Genomic DNA, 20,290 nt, shown 5'->3' with positions numbered 1-20,290 from the left:
CTGTTCTATCCAAAAAGATGGAGTTTCTCTGGCTTTTATTTTTATTTTGCTTTTCTAGCTTTTAGATGCAATCATCACCACATATGAATAAAATTCAAGAAACCCCTTTCAAGTGATGAACCCCCCCCTTGAAAATAGAGAAAAGACCTATTTTCTACCATATTGCATATCATGGAGGGGAAGGCCAGGTGTATATTCCATGTATAGAAGAATTATACATGTTTAACATATACTGGACCACTTACCATCTAGGGGAGGGGATAGGGGGAAAGAAGGAAAAAAAATTAGAACACAAGGTTTTATAAGAGTGAATGTTGAAAATTATCAAGATAGATTTTTTGAAAATAAAAAGCTTTAATTTAAAAAATAAATAAACAAGAAAGAAAGAAAAAAAAACATTTATTTCCTCTTGCTAGACCCTAGAAAAAGCACAGGAGGAGAAAATGTCAAGAAATAGTAATGAAGAGCCAGGCTAAAGAATATCTTTATTATTTTTTTTTAATTAAAGCTTTTTATTTTCAAAACATATGCATGGATAATTTTTCAATATTGACTCTTATAAAACCTTGTGTTCCAAATTTCTCCCTTTCCCCCTCCCCTAGATGACAAATAATCCAATATATGTTAAACATGCTAAAAATACATGTTAAATCCAATATATGTACACATATTTATACAATTATTTTGCTGCACAAGACAAGCTAAAGAATATGTGAAAGAGATATCAGGACATACAGAAAGTAAAGGAGAAATGTCTAATACCAATCTGCCTCTGCGGTGAAGCCATGGAAGAAGCACTTTCTGCGAGTACCCATCTTTGATGCATTGCCAAGTTACTTAGAAAAATGTCATTGTAGCCCTAATTATGCACTTAAGAAGTCTAAAAGTATCAATGCATTATTAAGCAGGTGAGGGAGAACTAGCTAAGCTTCCAATCATCTATTGCCTCTCCTCCAAAAGAAGACATTTCTGGGGGCCCTGCCTTGAAGGAAAGAAAGAAAAAGCAGGCCCTCTCACTGCTATCATGACTTTTTTCTGCTGCTGCTCCCCTTAAAGCTCTCCTCTGCAGTAGCTACAAAAAACTTAGCATCTACCACTCCATATCACTTGGCAAAGAGATGCCATGGGGTCTCTGCCATGCCTTTGCAGACATGTCATGGGTCAATACTTTTGGTGTGCAATATATAAGCTATAGAACTACAGTTTGGACATGGAGGGGAAAAAAATCTGACACAGCTAAAATAAATAAACACAAAAGGACTAAATATTCTAGATTACAGACCTGTTAAAGGTTTTAAAACTAAAACCTGATGGCAGTTTTCCAATTCCAAATCCAGTAATTTCCTCCCATCGTTATATGGTATTGTCTTCTATTTGCTTTGGTAGGTTCAAGCCCAGATTAAAGTATTTACGCATTAAACCATGTGCATCACACTGCAGCTAAATTTCTTTATAAATAATATGAAAAATGTTATCTGTATTTGAAAAATGCACCAATAGGATGTCAGTGGTTTGCTAAAAGCAGGATCCAAGGATTTTAAATAATACTGAGACAAGTTATATTTTCAGGGGGGAAGAAGGGTGGAGAAAAAAGCAGTCATGTTAAACACTTGATAAAGGAATAAGTTGCTGTGACACAAAGGAATATGAAACAAAAACTGCCCAAACAATCTGATATGAAGGAGGTTTCCCTCTGGGGCTCCTCTTTGGTTTGGTATAATAAGATTGCTATATGTATGATTCAATCTATGCTTTTTGTTAGTAGAAACCTTAAAAAAAAATCCCCAAAATGTTAAAGACAAAATCTCTAACAATCCTCATGATTTTCTTATACCATCACATGCATCAAATTTTGCTCAGGATCTTTCATCACTGAAATTCAGTCAATAAAACTGTAGAAAACCTCTTTTATCCATAGCTTCTTTATCAGGTACCATGTCATTTTAAAATCTCATCTTAAGGATTGCCAAGTTTCTTTATTTTTTTGGCTGAGGCAATTGGGGTTAAGTGACTTGCCCAGGATCACACAGCTAGGAAGTGTTAAGTGTGTGAGGCCAGATTTGAACTCAAGTCCTTCTGACCTAAGGACCAGTGCTCTATCCCTTGCGCCCTTTGCTGCCCCCCAAATTTCTTTAGCTTAAAAGCATGCTAGCAGATGTCTCCTGCTAGAGAATAGATGTGGTATTTTATCCTATCCTAAATACAATGTATCTCCTTCATTCTTCAGGATAGCAAATTATTAATTACTAATATTCAGAAGAATATAACTTGTCAGTCAACATCCCTAAGCCCATGGGGGAAAGAAAAAAGATTTGACAACAACAACAAAAAAATCCTCCCTTTTCTAACTGAAAATTTAAAATATGTCCTGAACTTTTAGTTCTCTCTATAAAGAAAGACATCAGGTATACTCTGCTACTTTTTTTTCTTTTTTGCATGAATAGGGCATTAGCTGAGACTGCTGTCTCTTGCTTTTTTCCATTCTCTTATCTCCTGATAACAACTGTTAGGATGGTAGAGTACCCCTAATGTACCCATTATCTGAATAAATTCGACATTGTAAAGTGGTCCCTGATGATCTGCTATGGATAATTCCTTAATTGTAGAGGGCAAACTGGGGGAAAAATCTTTTCAGCAAGTTTCTATGATAATGGTCTGTGTATCCAAGATATATAGGGAACGGATTCAAATATATAAAAATAAGAACAATTTCTCCCCCCAAAATGGTGAAAGGATATGAATAGGCAGTTCTCAAAAGAAAAGGAAGCTATTAACCTTTTGAAAAATTCTCCAAATTACTAATAAAAGCTAAAATTTGTATAGCACTTTAGTTTATAAAATGCTTTACACATCATCTCATTGAATTTGACCCTCATAAAACCACTATAAGGTAGATTCTGTTATTCATTTTACAGATGAAGAAATTGAGGCACAGAGAAGTACATATCTAGGTCACAAAGGTAGAAAATATCTAAGGAAGGATTTGAACTCATATTTTCATGAATCCAATTCTATCCACTATGCTATTTACCTACCTTCTATTGATACAGTGACAAAAATGACCAAAAAAAGGACAAAAGACAACTAAATGTTAAAGGGCTAGGGAAGGACAGGCAAATAAACACCTGGTAGAGCTTATGGAAAACAATTTGCAATTCTAACCAAAAAGTCAATAAAGTGTGAATACTCCTGGATTCAATAACACTAATATTAGGACATACAAGGAGCCCTGGGGTCAGCTGAACATGGTTCCAGTACTGGATTTGGAATTGAAATGGTTAACTACTATTAAATTTTCAGAATGAACACTTATAAAATAATACTACATATCAGGGCTTGGTTACTTTTCTGATTATCTGTATTTAAGAAAGTATTAATATATATTAAACTTTAAAATGTGTATACATATTCCACTCACACCTCATTAAACATTTAGCATACCATGGTATATAAATTAAAGAGATGAAAGAAAAAGAACCCATAAGGACAAAAAAATTCATAGAAACATTTTTTATGGTATTAAAGAATCAGGAACTAGGGGATGCCCATTAATTAGGGCAAAGGTAAAAAAAAAATTATAGTATGTGAATGTAGTGGATTATCCTGCCTTTAAAAAGAGTACAAGGGATAGAGTCAGAGAAAACCTGAAAGACTTAAATGATCAGGATACAGAATGAAAAGAAGCAAAAGAACAACTATAACACTGTAAAGAAAAAGAGCTTTGAAAGACTTGAGCACTCGAACTAATTCAATGACTAATCATGATTCCAAAGGGCTGATGAGGATGCATCTGATCTCCAAAAAGACATGGATTACTGGTTGATGGGAACATATATATTTTGGGTTATGAGTGATATATGGATTTTGTTTTGCTTGACCATGCATATCTGTACACAAGAGAGGGTTTAATGAAAATCAAAAAGAGCAAGTAATGGGGAAAAAAAAGCAAGAAGAAAAGAAGATCTATGAGGTGCTGAAAAGAATGAACAGAAGACTAGGAGGTTTACAAGGAAGGCAAAGACAAGCAGAATAGTTTTGAAACTAATATATGAACTTTACAATGTTCTTTTAAAAAAGGAAACAAGCAGGATGTAGTGAAGATTTTGCTTTTATATGTAATCCTCTTTTTGTTCTTTGTATATGAGAATGTTCACGTTAGTACCTGTCTATTTCAGAAAAACAAATAACAAAAATGTTTAAAAATCCATTGATGATGGATAGATTTGGCTCTGTTTGCCCCCAAAACAATCCTACATTTAAAACACAAAATTATTTTCTTTAGATAAAACACAAGAAGCCTGTGCTCACCTGAGGAGGTCTGCTTAATGACCCTCACAATTTGCTCATTTCTCGGGTCCACGTAACCCATTTTGCTAATATATTCCAGAGCAGCTTCAATGTTTTTACTGCCTGTTTGTTTGAGTGCTCTTATCGCCATCTCCTGGAACAAAAGGAAAAGCAAATATGAATCAGTGAGAAATGTTAAGTCTGCCGATCATTTTTTAACAAAGCCTTTTTAATAATATTTAATTCTTGGCTCTTCCCGGGTTTTGTAGTGTGATTCTCAATCTTCATTTTCTGTTGTGTTTAGGTTATTCTAAGTTCCACCCTAAGCACCATTACAATGAACTCACACAATTACAACTTACATTGAAGAAAAGCTTTAAGAATTATGAAGCATTTTCCTCCCACACACTGAGAGGCAGGTAAAGCTAATATTATCTCCACTTCAGAGATGAGTGAACTGAGGCTGAAAGAGGTCCATGTCCCACAAAGAGTTAGATGGGGCTTTCTGACTCCAAATTCAGTTCTCTATAGACTTTTTAGATGATTATCAATAACCACATCTGATTACACACATTTCAACATACCTATTTATACATGTATATATTTCACATTAAAATAAACTACAACAAATTGGCAGCATAAATTCTACTTTTTGGTTGAGATATACATGAATTTATAAACTTAATAGCAGCAAAGGCTGATGGAAATAACAGTATTCTCAAAGTCAAAAGATTTGTGTCTCAATAACTAGGGGTTTGAGAAAGATAGCTAACACTTTTCTATTTCTAGTTGTGAAATGGGGACCCTTAAGACCTACTCCTATATCCACTTCATGGGCATATGATGATGATACATGGCCTTATTTCTGAAACTACTTTGTGTTCTTTAGAAAATACTACATAAGCGCCTGGTAATCTTATTTTTAAAAGTCAAATTTTGAATATCCGCATTAATGAAGAAGAGATTCAGCACAGAATATTCAAAGCATAATGTTTTACCTTTGATAATAAGTGATAATAACATTCCACTTTTATGGGAGTCAGATCTATAGTAATTTCAATCCTCTGAAAGGTAATTATGAACTCGAAAACATATTTAAAACCCTCCAAATTACTGAAAGGGCCATCAAATTCTATGCAGCTTTATTCCATAAGGAAAAACATCAGATCTTTACTTGGAGCTTACTCTAATTTATATACAATTCCCACAAGCTACAATCATCTGGTTTCCCTAGCACAGAGAAGACAAGCAGCAAATTAGAAGGTGATGACAACAGCTAGGCTGACTGAGAATACATAAACTATAAATATAGTTATAAGAATTAAAAGTATGGTATGCAGAAGCCTTTTAACATGGGGGGTAAGTAATCCCTGCAAGAATGCCTCAAGACCCTGAGGTCATTTTAAGTCACAACCTCTCAGGGCCTCAAGCTTCCTCATCTGTAAAATAAAAGGCTTAGAAAATACATGCTGAGGTCTCTTTCAGCTCCAGTTCTATGACCTTATAATGCTCATTATGATGATCCTAAGTTAAAGAAAAAGAAACAACACTCTGTGTATCTCTTTAAGAAGTTAGGGAAATGTAGACTTTTAGACAATTTTCTCCTAAAATGTTTAAAATTTGTTTTTCTGCATCAAAGTGATGTTTCAGTTATCCAGAAAAATCACTTATGTGGAAGTTTATATTTATCTCTCTCAATGTAGACAAATATATAAGTATAATCATATATAAAATTATCCATTATATCATCCATCATTCCCCCCCCCCCCATCTAGCAATTTAAATAAATAAGATATCATTTTAGGAGCAGATACTAGAGAGGTCTTTCATTTTAGAAGGAAATTAGTGAAACAGGTAGTTCTTATTTAAAATAGACTATACAATAATGAAATTACTCATTTCCATAGCACCACTATAACTAGACCCTTAGATCTTAAAATGGGCATCTAGGTAGCACAGTGGATAAACTGCTGCACCTGGAATCATTTAGATTTATTTTCCTAAGTTCAAATCTGGCCTCAGACATTAGCAGGGTGACCCTGGGAAAGTCACTAAATTCTGCCTGCCTCAGTTTCCTCATCTGTAAAATGAGCTGCAGAAAGAAATGACAAACAAAAGAGACCTCAGCATTTATTCTCCAGTATCTTTGTCAAGAAAGCCCCAAATGGGTCATGAAGAATCACAAATCATTGAACAAGTTTTATTGTTGCCATTTCAGTGTTGATGTGGCTAATATCAAAAAAGTTTGTTCTCAAAGGAGTTTTATTGATATATATATATATATATATATATATATATATATATATATCACCCTTGCCACTATACTCCCTTATTAAAAAGCAAACCTAACAAAATTACGTTTGTAATAATACAATAACCCGTTACTGTGGTCCTTTCCCTCTCTACAAAGAAGAGGGTGGTATGTTTCATCATTAGGACAAAGTTATCTAGGACAAAGATTCAACCTCCTCATTTTTCAGATCAGGAAATTAGACAAGAGAATTTAAGCAACTTGTTCAATGTCACACAACAGAACTGAAATTTGGATACCGGTTCTTTCCACAGAATTACCACAAGGTCCTGTCACTAACATCATACTCCAATGCATTTTAACACATTATCTCATTTGATCCTCACAACCCTGCAAAGCAGGTTCTATTATTACCCACATTTTACCAATGAAGAAGAGGTTAAGTGACTTGTTCAGGGTCACAAACTTAGTCTCAAGTAGGTCTTGTTGATTCTATGTCTATTTTTTACTTACATGGAGGTGACCATGAGTTCTCAAAAGTAGCAAAAACTCTGACAAGTTTTACTAAGCTGGAAAGGCTATGAGTATAGGTTACATTATAAAAAATATTTCAAGGACCAGCCTAGCTAAGTATAGAGTGTCTCATCACTAAAGACTGGCTACCAAATGATCTGTTTGTACTTATATACTTTGATGAAATCAAAGCCCTTTAAACTTCTGTCCACTTACTAATCAAATATTAGTAAGACTATGTAACAGGAAGAGATAATCAAGAACAAACCAGATCAAAGCAGAAAGGCTAACCAGATTTAAAACAAAAAATTGTCAGATTCCTCGATATGGAGGGACTGACTATATAGGGTATATGTACATTTCTTAGTGAAATGGGAATTGGTCAGGGTATGCTTGGTGAGGAAGAAGGAAATGAACAGAAACTCGACTATCTTAAATTTTTTCCTTGAGTACCACAGGGAACTGAGATGGTAGCAAGACATTGGAGAAAGCAGAGGACACAGAGGCACACTGGTCAAGAATCCTAAAGGTCTTTTTAGGCAGATTGATATGGATATAAAGAGGCATGAAAAGTTAGCAACAGAGGAAGAATATGTCGCAGTCAAAGAAGGAGGTCAGGATTTTTTTAAAGCAGCATTTGGATTGAATTTAAAATATGAGAAGGCAATAGAGGAAAGCAAAAATAGTTCATTCTCATGTCAGAATGAGATGAATTCTCACCATTTCACCTGTAAAAAGGTGATACCACTTGCAACCTCCCTACCTCACAAGTATGTTATGCAATGAGATCATGTCTGCAAAGTACTTTCAACATCTTGGAAAGAGACACTACATAAATACAAGATATTTATTATTAAGATAACCTTGTAGCATTCTTTCCCCCTTAAGACTATATTGAAAGATGATCCTTATTCTTCAGAGCTGACTGTCCAATCTGTCTAGTCTGAAAATAATACTAACAAGTTTGCTGTCACCTCTCTCACCTTTCCCTGGGGAGCAATCACCAGAACGCATTAATTTGGCTTAAATGTGAGATGTTAGCTGAACTGTGTCACAAGGATTCAAAATAAAATCTTTCAACTAACAACTCAAACTTTTTCACTGTCTAGACCAGCAGCCTCCCAAGTAGGAAGGCCATACCTACAATGATAACTATGCACTAACTGACCATACACTGACCTCAAGGAATTTGTGAAACACAAATTAGCCCCTGGCAAGATGAGCTACACTGACCCTCCTTGCAATATTCTGTTAATTGTTTCAAGTAGGTTTTTGGATGATTTTCTAGGATACTCTGAATATATCATCTGCAAAGAGTTATAGTTTTATCTCCTCATTGTCTATTCTAATTCCTTTAATTTCTTTTTCTTATTGCTAAACTCAACATTTCTAGTACAACATTGGATAACAGTAGTGATAATGGACATCCTTGTTTCAACCCTGATCTTATTGGAAATGTGTCCTGTTTCTCTCCATTACAAATAATGATTGCTGACGATTTTAGATAAATGTTGCTTATTATTTTAAGGAAACCTCTCTTCACCCCTAAGTTCTCTAATGTTTTTAACAGGAATGGAGGCTGTATTTTGTCAAAAAAGTGTGAAGAATACTGATTAATACAATTTTATTAATTTGTGCTTTTCTTTCATTTTGGGTCTAAAGAAGGATAGCAAAAAAAAAAAAAAAATCCACATGTAGAATGCACAAATGTCTATACTGACATTTCAAATCATAAAACCTTTTAACACTAAATGAGCCAACTTCTTTTCCAAATAAAAGACCATGTTAGTTTAGTCTTGTTTTGTTCCCTATACCATAATGTACTTGACAAATTCATTTAGTCTCTAACTATTCCATTTTAAAAGACTCCATAATGCATTTAACTTAGAAAAACAGGCCTAAGGAAATCTAAATACAGTTCTACTACTCTGAACATAAACTGTCGATTTTTTACCACATGAATAAGTACTTGTAAGGGTGGAATTAATTTTATTTTTGCCTTTAATTGTAACCCCAACAGCTTAGCACAAGATCTGACACACTGCAGATACTTAATAAATCTTTCTTGACTTGAATATGAAGACACAAAATATTCAAATTATCAACAGCATGGCCTTAAATTCTGTTTAAAATCAAATGGTTATCTGACTTGGGTTGTGAATGACTAGGATTGAACTTTATTGACATAACTTAGAGACATTTAATTCTAGATGACAAGATGAATGAAATTAAGTGCTCTAAAGACACAATAATGATGCACATTTTCGAATAACCTGGGATAGTTATGGAGTTCTGGGAAAAGTGAAAGACAGATGAAGCAGCTAAAGGTTGCTTCTCACTTTCTCTTTTAACATTTTTTTTTAATGTTTTTAAAACATTTGGGAAGTTTTTATGAAGAGGCTGGGGAATAGCAGGTACACTGAGCCGTTTTCATAAGCCACCACATATAGAAAGAACACTGGAAAAACAAAATGGATGAAAGTTGCATTTTATTCAGACTGACACTAAGTGGACAAGTACTAGGGATGTACAGAACTAAGCAGAAAGAAATCCAGCTTGAGAATATTTGGGAAACTACACAGTGGTTTCCAAGTTCTCAGACTGTTCACTGCTGCAAAAATCCATATTTAAAGAGCATAAATACATATCTGTATATATTTCTACATCCCTTTCCACCAACTACACCTGTATTTGTTCTCTCTACCAAATACATATTTGTGTATATTTTTGCTTGCTCCTCTTCTTATTTGTACTTCCCTCCTTTTCCCCTCCCACTCATATGAGTAGTCCCTGGATTGGATTCCTGGATCGATGATTCTGGATGGGAAAAAAATTATAGCTTTATTTTCATCAACTTTTGATTTCTTTTGTAATCCTATGTAGTTTACTTCATGCATATAAAACATTATTCCGAAGGGGTCCACAGGTCCCAGCTAATAGCTAATGGGAATCACAGCATAAAAGACCCTCTGAGTGTGTGTATGTATAACACACATATGTGTAGCATGTAGAGATGTATATACACACATATTTAGACATATACACAATAACATAAATATATTCAAAACATGAAACATCAAATCTGAGAATTAAACTAATAATGACCTTAAGACAATTCCTAAGATACCAAAAACAAAAAACACAAAGCATCTGGTCTGCAGGACAGATAAGAGTAGACCACATACTAATGATTTCTTGTACAACACAAATGATATCAAGGACCTTATAGAAAAAACAGATGACCAGAAAAGGTAGATAGATAATATAATGAGGAACAATGTAATTCAACATTTATTAAACTACTATTTTGCATGATACTGATAATCTGAGTTGTAGACTAGTTACCTAGATACTAAAAATCAATAATAAAAGGTTTCCCACATAGTACTTGGATCATTTATGAAAAACAAAAATAAAACACAGGAACAAGATTACTAGTCCCATAAAATGACAAATAATTGAGAGATCATGAGCTTAATCAGCATGAAGACTCACAGCAATGGAGGAATGAGGGAGAGGGGGAAGAATATGAAACTCAAAAAAAATTTTTTAAAGAATGTTAAAAATTGTTTTTACACAAAATTGGGGAAACAAATAAAATATTAATTAAAAAAAACTTACTGTAATGAAATAATGTACATTCATTGTGATTTCATGCAGAGCCTATGTTTCCCATTCACACTAAAAGAAAAATGACCTAATATGAGTTTCCCAGATGACAATGTGAAATATTATGTACTTGTCTGCAGAAAAAGGCACTGAGAACCAAATTTTGACTATTCATGTTAACAGAGTATAGAAAGAAGCATGGACAATAAATATTACACAATGGATGATACAAAAATTATTTTCCTTTTTGTTTGGAAACAGATACATACAGAGATAAATCTAAGTGCTTATACAGTTTACCCCCTCTCACTCCAACTTGTTTCTATTGTTATTGGAGAATGAGATAGTTCATAACAGATAACTAAGAGTGGTATGTAAGCTTCTTGGGAGCATGGATTATCTCACTTTGGTATTTGTATTTTCAGTACAGTGCCTGCCACACAGTAAGCAATCTGTTACTCAACCATTTATTAAACACTTACTATGTTCCATTTGTTGACTTTAAATTAACATCATTCATATTATCTCTATCCATTATATATTTGTAGCAGAAATATTCCATGGAAATCCACTGCACACTGAGGCATCCTGCACTAGTTTCTATGCATATGAAAAGATATTTGACGTAGATCAACCAATCATGAATATTTCTGCTTACATTTTGCTTTACTATATAATGCTGTCATCTTCCAACGATAGTGCCTTTCCCCCCCATTACTCAAAGATCTTATGTGGGGAAATGGCTGTATAGTAATTCTGAATATTCTTTTAAAATGTATGACTCATAACTCATAGTTAGGTGATAGTATGGTTCACATTTTCTAGATAGCTAAGCTATTTCAATAGCATCAACACAGTACTGAGAATAATTTAAATTCAATGAAAAATGATTATGTATGAAGGAAAGAATTTCCCACAAGGGTTTTCCCCCCTCTCTCCCTTTTCTTTTCTGGCATAGCAGCATTTCTTAAATGTTAGCAAATCTACATCCTGATACTTTAACATTCTCAATGGAAACTTGGCTGAAAAACTTTTCTATATCATGAGATATTGTCATTTTAGGATTTATTCCTGGATCTGTATGGTTGATCTTCCCTCCACCCTACTCTTATCTCGTCATTCACTAATTTAGGTTTCGAAGTAAAACTTGAGGGGAGGTCACTGTCCAGTCATACAGGGTAACAAAGCAACTGCACAATTTTTTTTTTTTTTTTTTTAGCTAGATTAATAAAAGAGGTTTATTATTGAGTTTAGAAGTAGGAGATAGGTGAAGGTAGAGATAAAGAGGGCACTGGACAGAGGGTCCAGTGGACAGAGGGTCCTCACATGGCGACCATGTTTGGAATCTCTGCCAACTGCACAATTTATAATCCAGTTTGGTTTACTAGCTTCACCATATTTTCAGTGACAAATCTATTTCTCACTGTCTTACTAGACTACAAAACTGAAAATCTTTAGCTTATGAAGGAAAAAAGGGAAGAACTATTGCAATGACACTTTCTCTACGTTTATAATTTTAAAATATCAATATTTGAAAAATAATTCCTTCTGGGGAAACTAGCTCGGAAGCCAGGAGGATCAGAGTTCAAATCCAAACTTCAGATATTTTCTAGCTATATGATCCCCTGTGCTTAACCAATAAAAAAAAAAAAAAAATATATATATATATATATATATATATATATATATATATATATAAAACACCTCTGTCAAAATGATTAAGATTAGCAACATAAAGCAGTTATTATAAGTTGTTGCTACCAAGTCAGAACATTGGTCCCTACTGCCCAATTTTTTATCTTTTGATGCATATTTCAAGTAACACAGTCTTCCATAAAGCCATTTTCACTTCCCATGTGAAGGTGAACTCGGAAACAACTTATTTCAACCTAAAGTGCGTTGTAGTAATTTGTGTGTGAGACTTATCATTCTTAATTAAATCCAACCCAGCCTTCTCATGCACCAGATACTCTGGTTGCAAAGGTGATAATGAGACAGTCCCTGTCCTCAAAGACCTTAGCTTTTGCACTCCATAGAAAGCAAGGATTATGTCTTAGTCATCTTTCTATTCCCTCCAGAACTAATGCTGTACATCACACAGTGGAGATGTTTGTTATTCAATAAATGAATAAATGATGTTAGTGGAAAAGCACTTTTGTAAAGGGAGAGGAAAGGCTGTTGAGGTTAGGATAGAGAATCTGCATTCATAAATCACACTTCCTGGATACTGAAAGGGATGTCTATGAAGCTGGCATTTTTTCATAGGTTCTACTGTTAGTCATTTTCAAGGCAAAATGATTCCAGGAAAGTTATGTTTTAAAAGCATAGCTCCACAAAATGTTTTAACCAATAATACAGCCAGTTGTCAAACCTTAATAAGAAACACAAGCCCCTGGCAGAATACGTATAAATCATAAGCAAAGTTTGCAGGCCCAGCCACAAACCATTCTTTGCATTCTATTGATTTCCCAAAGAGGATTCAAATAGTTCAGCCTAGAGTTTCCAAAGCAGTTTCTGCTCAAACTTGCCTATAGTCGAGAGAATAAAATGATGAGAAAATGAACTAAATTTTGAAATTCAAATAGTGTTAAAATAACAATAAAAAGGAAACTAGCACTTCCCACATGAGCTGAATCTAAAGCACCCTTGAATTCCTAATTTTGTTTCTATCACTATCTGCTAAAAGGACCAATCTTAACATACCTTGGACAACAACTGACTATGGTAAGAGTGCTCCTATATAAATTAAACCTGAATACAGGCAGCTGATGGGGCAATGGATAGAGGGCAGGAAAAACTATCAATCTGTCAATAAGCATTTACCTGCTTGTTGCCACAGTCCCAGCTCTTAAGGAGCTGGTCCAGTGACCAGCCTGTCTCCCTCAATCACAATTTTTTTCCCCCAATCACCACCTTTCCTGTGTGCAACACAAAGCTTCATGGGAACCAGAAGTACAAAAACAAAAACAGATTTTCCCCAGTGTTAAAACAGGTTTTAAAAAAGTGCTTATTATACACAGAAGAATCACTGAAATATTTGCTTGATTAACTTGTCTGATTAGTAAAATTATCTTTTTTCTTTTAAATCTTTTCCTTTATATGTTTACTACATTCTTCAACATGGAGACATGAATAACCCAGTCAAAGAAAGGATCTCTCAAACACCAGGAGAAAGGTTAATTCTTGGGTCATATATGGAACCGTGTAATTGTCCCGTTGTGAAACTCTACTATTTTTCTTTTGCACCAACCTCGTGGGTCAAGGCACTCAGAGGAAGACCAGAAGGGAAGGAAGCCAGATCCGATCCCCAGACATCAGAGGACCTTCTGATGCAGGTTCTATTGGGCTCAGTCTTCCTGCTTTCCAACAGAGGTAGCAGCTGATGAGAAAGACTCCTGGCTCCTTTTCAGAGTTTCTTCCTCTTCAACACCTGGATGCTCCTTCAGTCCCTACAGCAGGGGTCCTCAAACTTTTTAAAGAGGGGGCCAGTTCCCTGTTCCTCAGACTGTTGGAAGGCCGGACTATAGTAAAAACAAAAACTTTGTTTTGTGGGCCTTTAAAGAAAGAAACTTCATAGCACTGGGTGAGAGGGTTAAACGTCCTCATAGTTTGAAGACCCCTGCACAGTAATAGCAGAGATGTGCTGCTATGGTGGGTGTGGCTTTCAATGAGTGCAGGAGAGTTTGTTTACTTCCCAGGGGCATAGCTTCTTGGAGCCCCAGAGTAATTCCCAGTGATTAGCCCCCTGGGGTTTACATAAAGTAAGGAAGGCACCCCTTTGCTGCATAGGAGAAAGTCTTGGTGGGGGGAATCACCCTAAGCAACATCCCTTCTTAACTCCAATTCCCATGAAGGATTACATGGTAAAGATGACTGTGTTTGTGTAGGCATGAACATGCTTGCACACACAATTAACTTGCTTTTCTGTGCTTAACAATCCAAGATTGCAGAAGGCTTTCCCAGTTTCAGTCTCTAACCTGGCCAACATCCATCAGTTTTGGCAGCAATACTTTATCCTCTCAGTGCACCAGAGAGCTAGCTGGCAGTATTTCTCTTCCAATCAACTTGAAAAAGCCAAAGCACAATTATTCAAAGAGAAGATTGCACAAGAATTTAAAAGCTCTCTCATGCCCACAAAGATCCATCATGTCTGAGGGTGACAGCAGGTACACTTAAATGGGCCAGCAAAAGTCACAGCACAAGAAAAAAAAAAAAAATGACCATTTGCCTTCCCCTTCCACAGAGACTATGGAAACAATAACTGTTTCCTAAGGAAATAGCGAAGGCAATCAAGATCATGCCAGGAGACAATCAGCATTTCAGGAGACAGAGAAAAGCACCAGTGTTGTGAGTCATGGGGGAAAAGGGGCCCTTTGGCAGATGTATTATTTGGAAACAAAGAAATAGTGCAATCTATGGAAACGAAAGATGTTAGTCCCAAGAAGACAGAATTCTAGGAAAAAATCTGGGAACTAGTTTGACATCAGGGCTGGGGTAGAGGTCCTGCTTTCCAAAACAAAAGAAAACATACCATTAGGTTACAAAACAATGTACTTTAAAAGAGTGAACAGAAAGAAGCCAGGACAGATGGAAGTAGAACTCAGTACATCTCTTGACAAATGGTAACAAAACTGCTCTCAAAAAAGAAAGGCAAAAACAAAAGGAGAACAAATGAAAAATGCCCCTGCTTCTTGAAAGAGTCTGATCCAAATGATGTTCTACTTAAAATACAAAACTTAAAAAAGTCTTCTAGGTGGCAAGAGAATTAGGATCTACCTTTAGATCTGGAAGGGACTTAGAGGTCTGTGTAGTCTAACCCTTTCATTTTACACATGAAAAAGAAAATGGAGGCTCTGAAATTTTCTAAACCTTGCTAAAGGTCACTCAGGTAGCAAGAAAAAGAACCCCGTTTTGAATCCAGTTGCTCTGACTCCAAATACAGCATGCTTTCCACTGGACCACACTGTGTGAGCCAGAACACTCCTTTTGAAGTGTAGCCACAGATCTAGTTCAAAGGTGGGACTGGAGACTCCCCATACTGTTGTTTTTCAAAACTTTCCAAACTAGATATTTCAAGGAAATATATGAAATTTTAAAATTTTCTCAATTTTACTTATGTTGCAGAAATTCAGAGATAACAAATATGAAATACTCTGATTGCAGAATATAAAGACAATTCACCTTCTGGATAACAGAGATATTTAGGTAGTGCCAAACCTAGAGATCATCAACTAAATGTTAGTTAAAAAGGAAGGACTTGGGGAGTTTCAGGGGAAATTTAATTCATACTCAATGATTGGTGGAAAAAAAAAAAGAGGTTCATAAAGCTAGAGTCCATTTTGTGTCTCTCTGCATGAGACCTGAGCAAGGAAATAACAGTAAAAGTTGTGAGGGGCAACTGATGCCAGAGATTTTCAAATAGTACCAAGGAAATCAATCCTTCGAGAAAGAATCCTTTTCCTTTGTTAGGGAAAAAATGGGTCATCAGTAACATTTGTGAATTACCCAAAGCAGATAACTAATAGTCACCATTTGCATGTCAATTCTTTTATACACATGCACACTGAAAAATATGGTCCAGTCAATATCTTGTGATGTAACAAAAACATATGCTTGGAGTTTATACATGCCTCTATGGTTGAGGCATTGTACAGTACAGTAAGTAACCACTTAAGCTAGCCAAGAAATAAACAGTGCATTCATCAAAGCAGAACCAGGAACAATCTAAATGTGGTTCTGAAATATGCATTAAGAACAGACTTAGAAACCATTTGGGCTATAGGCCAATCCAGGCACCTGAAATTAAATGTATTGAGTATATGTGAAGATTAGGAGGTATTCATCTCTAGACAATTAATTGCTGCTTGTAAAATGACAAGAATTCACATGTAAATATTTCAATATACTACCTTCTTTAAAAATATATTGAATAGATTCTCCTAGCAACATATTTATTATAAAACCTGATGGATTTTTTAAAAAAAATTATTTCTAAATACTGATTCCAAAGAAAGACAAAAATGCTTTTAAAGTATGTACCTCTTTTATATGACTTCAGTGCTGTCTCTTATAAGTTTCAGTTAGCTACAGCTCCGAGTCTAAAGGATAAGAATCATTATGGAGTCCTTGCCACTCTGGGATTATTATATTTTTAATTATATTTAAAATAATAAGTTTAAGTAGTATATATGGTGGAAAGATGACTGAATTTGGGGGCAGAAAAACTCATTTAATCCTGGTTTTGTTACTTGTAACAAAGGTAAATGAGTTGACTTTCAAGTCCTGCCATTTATTACCTAACTAAAAAGAAAATTAAAAAAAAATTTTAAAAATTTAAAAAATAAATAAAATAAATTGCTGCCGAACTTCTTTAAACAACAAAGACATTAATTGTCATAGAATCTCTGGTACATAGAAGTTCACAGCAGCTAATCCAAACCAAATTGGAACACTTTGTTACACTTCTGTCATGTCACCATTCATCTATCTTTTGCCTGGAAAACCACTCATTACCTACTTTCCAAGATAACCCACTCCATTTCTAATTAGCTCTCATTATTAGGGAGCTTTTCCCAATTGCAGGCAAAAAAAAAGGTACATTCTGCTTGTCATCGGATGAAAGAACTAGTAGCCATGGGTAGAGATTGCCAAGAGACCAATAGTCCTTCAAAGCAGAGCATTTTTTCTCTGATTCAGCAAACGGTATCTCATTGCAGAATAAGATCACTTTAGCTTTTTGGCTTGCCACATACCACTGGACTTACAGTCCACCAATCTCTCCCCCTCCCCTCCGGGATGATTTTTTGATGAACTGCTGCCTAGCTATTCTTCCTCATCCTGTATTTGTGAAATTAATTTTCTAAACCCAAGTGTGGGGCTTTACTTTTATCCCTACTAAGTTTCATCCTATTAGATTCAGCTTAACATTCTAGTTTATTACCATCTTTTTGGATCCTGAGGCTACTCAACATATTAGCAATCTTTCCCACCTTTATAGTCTTCTTCAAATTTATTAAGTATGTTACTATATCTTTAGCCAAATTATTAATTAAGAAGATAAAAAGGAGATAGGGTCAAGCATAGATCCCTATGGCACTTCATAGGACTTTCTCCCAGCTGACATTTATTTAGTCCGACTACACTTGAGTATGAACAGTCAATCAGTTCTGAATTCATAAAATTTAAATATTTTTTTTTAGTTTGCATATAAACTGAATTGTTATCTAGGCCTTAACTTTCAATCTTTTCTGAAGTCTGAGAAACTTCATAAAAAAATCCTCGGTTAAAATTTGTAAACTATTTCTATAGCATTCCAGTAGGCCTATGAAAAAACCAATGAGATTGTAAGACATGACTGATTCTTTACAATACTATGGTAGTAGTGAGAGCAGTTAGGTGGTACAGTGAATAAGAGCACCAGCCCTAAAGTCAGGAGGACCTAAGTTCAAATCTGGCCTCAGACACTTAACACTTCCTAGCTTTGTGACCCTGGGCAAGTCACTTAACCCCAATTGCCTCAGCAAAAAGAAAAAAAAAATACAATGTTGGTTCCTGTTTCCTTTTCCAGGTGTTTGCTATCTATACCTTGAATACTAAAGTTCTAGAATTTTGCCAAGAATTAAATTAACTCACTGAGCTACCTCTATCATTTGCAGACTTTAGAGCTTGGTAAGTCTTGGTTTGTCCATTGGTTCTGCTTTATTCATTACTACTTCCTATAAGAGTTCTTACATTATTTTGTATTTGCCATTTCTTTTGACAAAAAAAAAAAAAGCTATATAAACTGCAGCTCTTGGATGGCAGCTCCATGGCATCAGTCCCCCACTTTCTTTGGTTGGAAGCCTACATATATGATTAAAAAAATGAACAAATAAACCCCCTCCAAAAACCAAGTTTAAAACAAGTTATTTATTTTCATCTTCAAGGTTCAGAAGCTGGCTGAGATAATTGCTTCCCAAGTGGAAGGAAGAATAAGGAATTTATTCATTGTGGGAAGTTAGAGAGAGATATACTATAGCAGAAATACACAGGGAAACCCACTAAAATCTGCTTCATTCTCCTCTCCCTAACCCTCTCTGTTGACAATATTAAGAGTTCAGTATCTCCTTCCCTTTTCAAGTTCTTCTGAAACTGGTTGTCAGAAGAGGTCATCCTCAGCAACAAAAAAAGCAAGCTGTGGCTGCAAGTCAGGGAATCGCTCAAGCTTAGTCTTCCTAGCTCTTAGGACCCTTAAGGGCCATCTTGTTGAACTCTCATATTCACAAAAGAAGAAAGTCAGAATTGAAAGGGTTTGCTCAAGGTTATGCAACTAATCAAAATCAGATTTTCCCCCTTCATATAATGTACTAACATTCATACTGACAATAACTTCATTTCTTTTTTTTTTTTAAATTTAATATTTATTTATTTATTTATTTATTTTTTTAATTTAATAGCCTTTTATTTACAGGATATATACATAGGTACTTAGATAAAAAAAAAGGACAAATAAAAAAAAAAGTAAGAACCCGTACAGATGAATAACTTCATTTCTACAGTCTTTTATATTGACAATGGCAGTATGGCAAGCAAAATAGAAAGCTGGCCTTGAAGCCAGAAAGACCTGGACTGAAGCCCTAACCCTCATATACACAGGCCTTTTGACAAGTCACTCTTCTAGGCCACAAGTATCAAACACTTAGGGATGCCAGATCCAGGTAAAAATATAATTAGAAAATACTTAACAAAATAAATAAATATATACTATACAATAGAACATGGATAATGCTAACATGTGGTTTTCTAAGTCAATACCCAGCCTGAAGAGATCCTAATAACTTCATGAATGGAGTTTTCTTGGCAAAGACACTGCAGTAGTATGCCATTTCTTTCTCCAGATCATTTGACAGATGAGGAAACTGAGGCAAACAGGATTAAAAGGCTTGTCCAAGCCACATGGTTACTAAGTATATGAGGTTAGATTTGAACTCAGAAGATGCATCTTCTGACTCCAGGCCCAGGACTGTGCATCTGAATCTAACACAGGTTTTTATAGGCACTCTCTAAGACCATGTTTCAGAAATGGTGCTGATCTGCAGTGGTAGGAAATTTCCTCACCCAGGAGTACTCTCTATTGTATTAATGAATTTACAGGACCAGTTCTATTCCTAAATATAAAAAATGAATGAATGTGTGTGTGTGTGTATATATATATATATATATATATATAGAGAGAGAGAGAGAGAGAGAGAGAGAGAGAGAGAGAGAGAGAATTTTATACACCCTCCCACACACATCTCACAGAAACCTCAAAAGCATTATCTCCATTTTCCAGAGGAAGAAACTGAAGTTCAAAAAAAATTAAGTGACATATATGGTCAAAGAGCCTAGCTAGTAAGTGGCAGAGGTAGGACCTCAGTTAAGAGTTTTCTGATTCCAATCCCATTTTTCCTCCTACTACATCATACAACTGAAGACAGTATTTCACATTTTTGGCATTATGGTTTCTGAAGCTTTGCCAAAAAGAATTCCTTTTCCTCTGCCCCCAGCTAACCCTTCCTCCCCAAATGTTTTAGTGTCTGTAAGTGTCAGAGAAATATTAAAATAAAGATCAGCAAAAGCTTTACTGCTTCCTTGGTCTCTATCATTATA

General features: G+C 35.1%; 1 protein-coding gene across 2 annotated transcripts in view; it reads right to left on the bottom strand.

Annotated features, from left to right (window-relative positions):
* LATS2 (large tumor suppressor kinase 2) overlaps positions 1 to 20,290 on the bottom strand; it is a 75,667-nt gene that overhangs the window by 10,853 nt on the left and 44,524 nt on the right. For both annotated transcript variants that reach the window (XM_031960805.1, XM_031960806.1), the window contains exon 3: positions 4,309 to 4,441. In XM_031960805.1, coding sequence (XP_031816665.1) covers positions 4,309 to 4,441 — 133 coding nt within the window. The remainder of the gene's footprint in view (positions 1 to 4,308; positions 4,442 to 20,290) is intronic.

This window comes from Sarcophilus harrisii, chromosome 3 (genome assembly GCF_902635505.1).
Source record: "Sarcophilus harrisii chromosome 3, mSarHar1.11, whole genome shotgun sequence".
Classification (NCBI taxonomy): Eukaryota; Metazoa; Chordata; class Mammalia; order Dasyuromorphia; family Dasyuridae; genus Sarcophilus; species Sarcophilus harrisii.
Note: the sequence above shows the minus strand (reverse complement) of the source record. Positions and strands in the feature narration are given on the sequence as shown.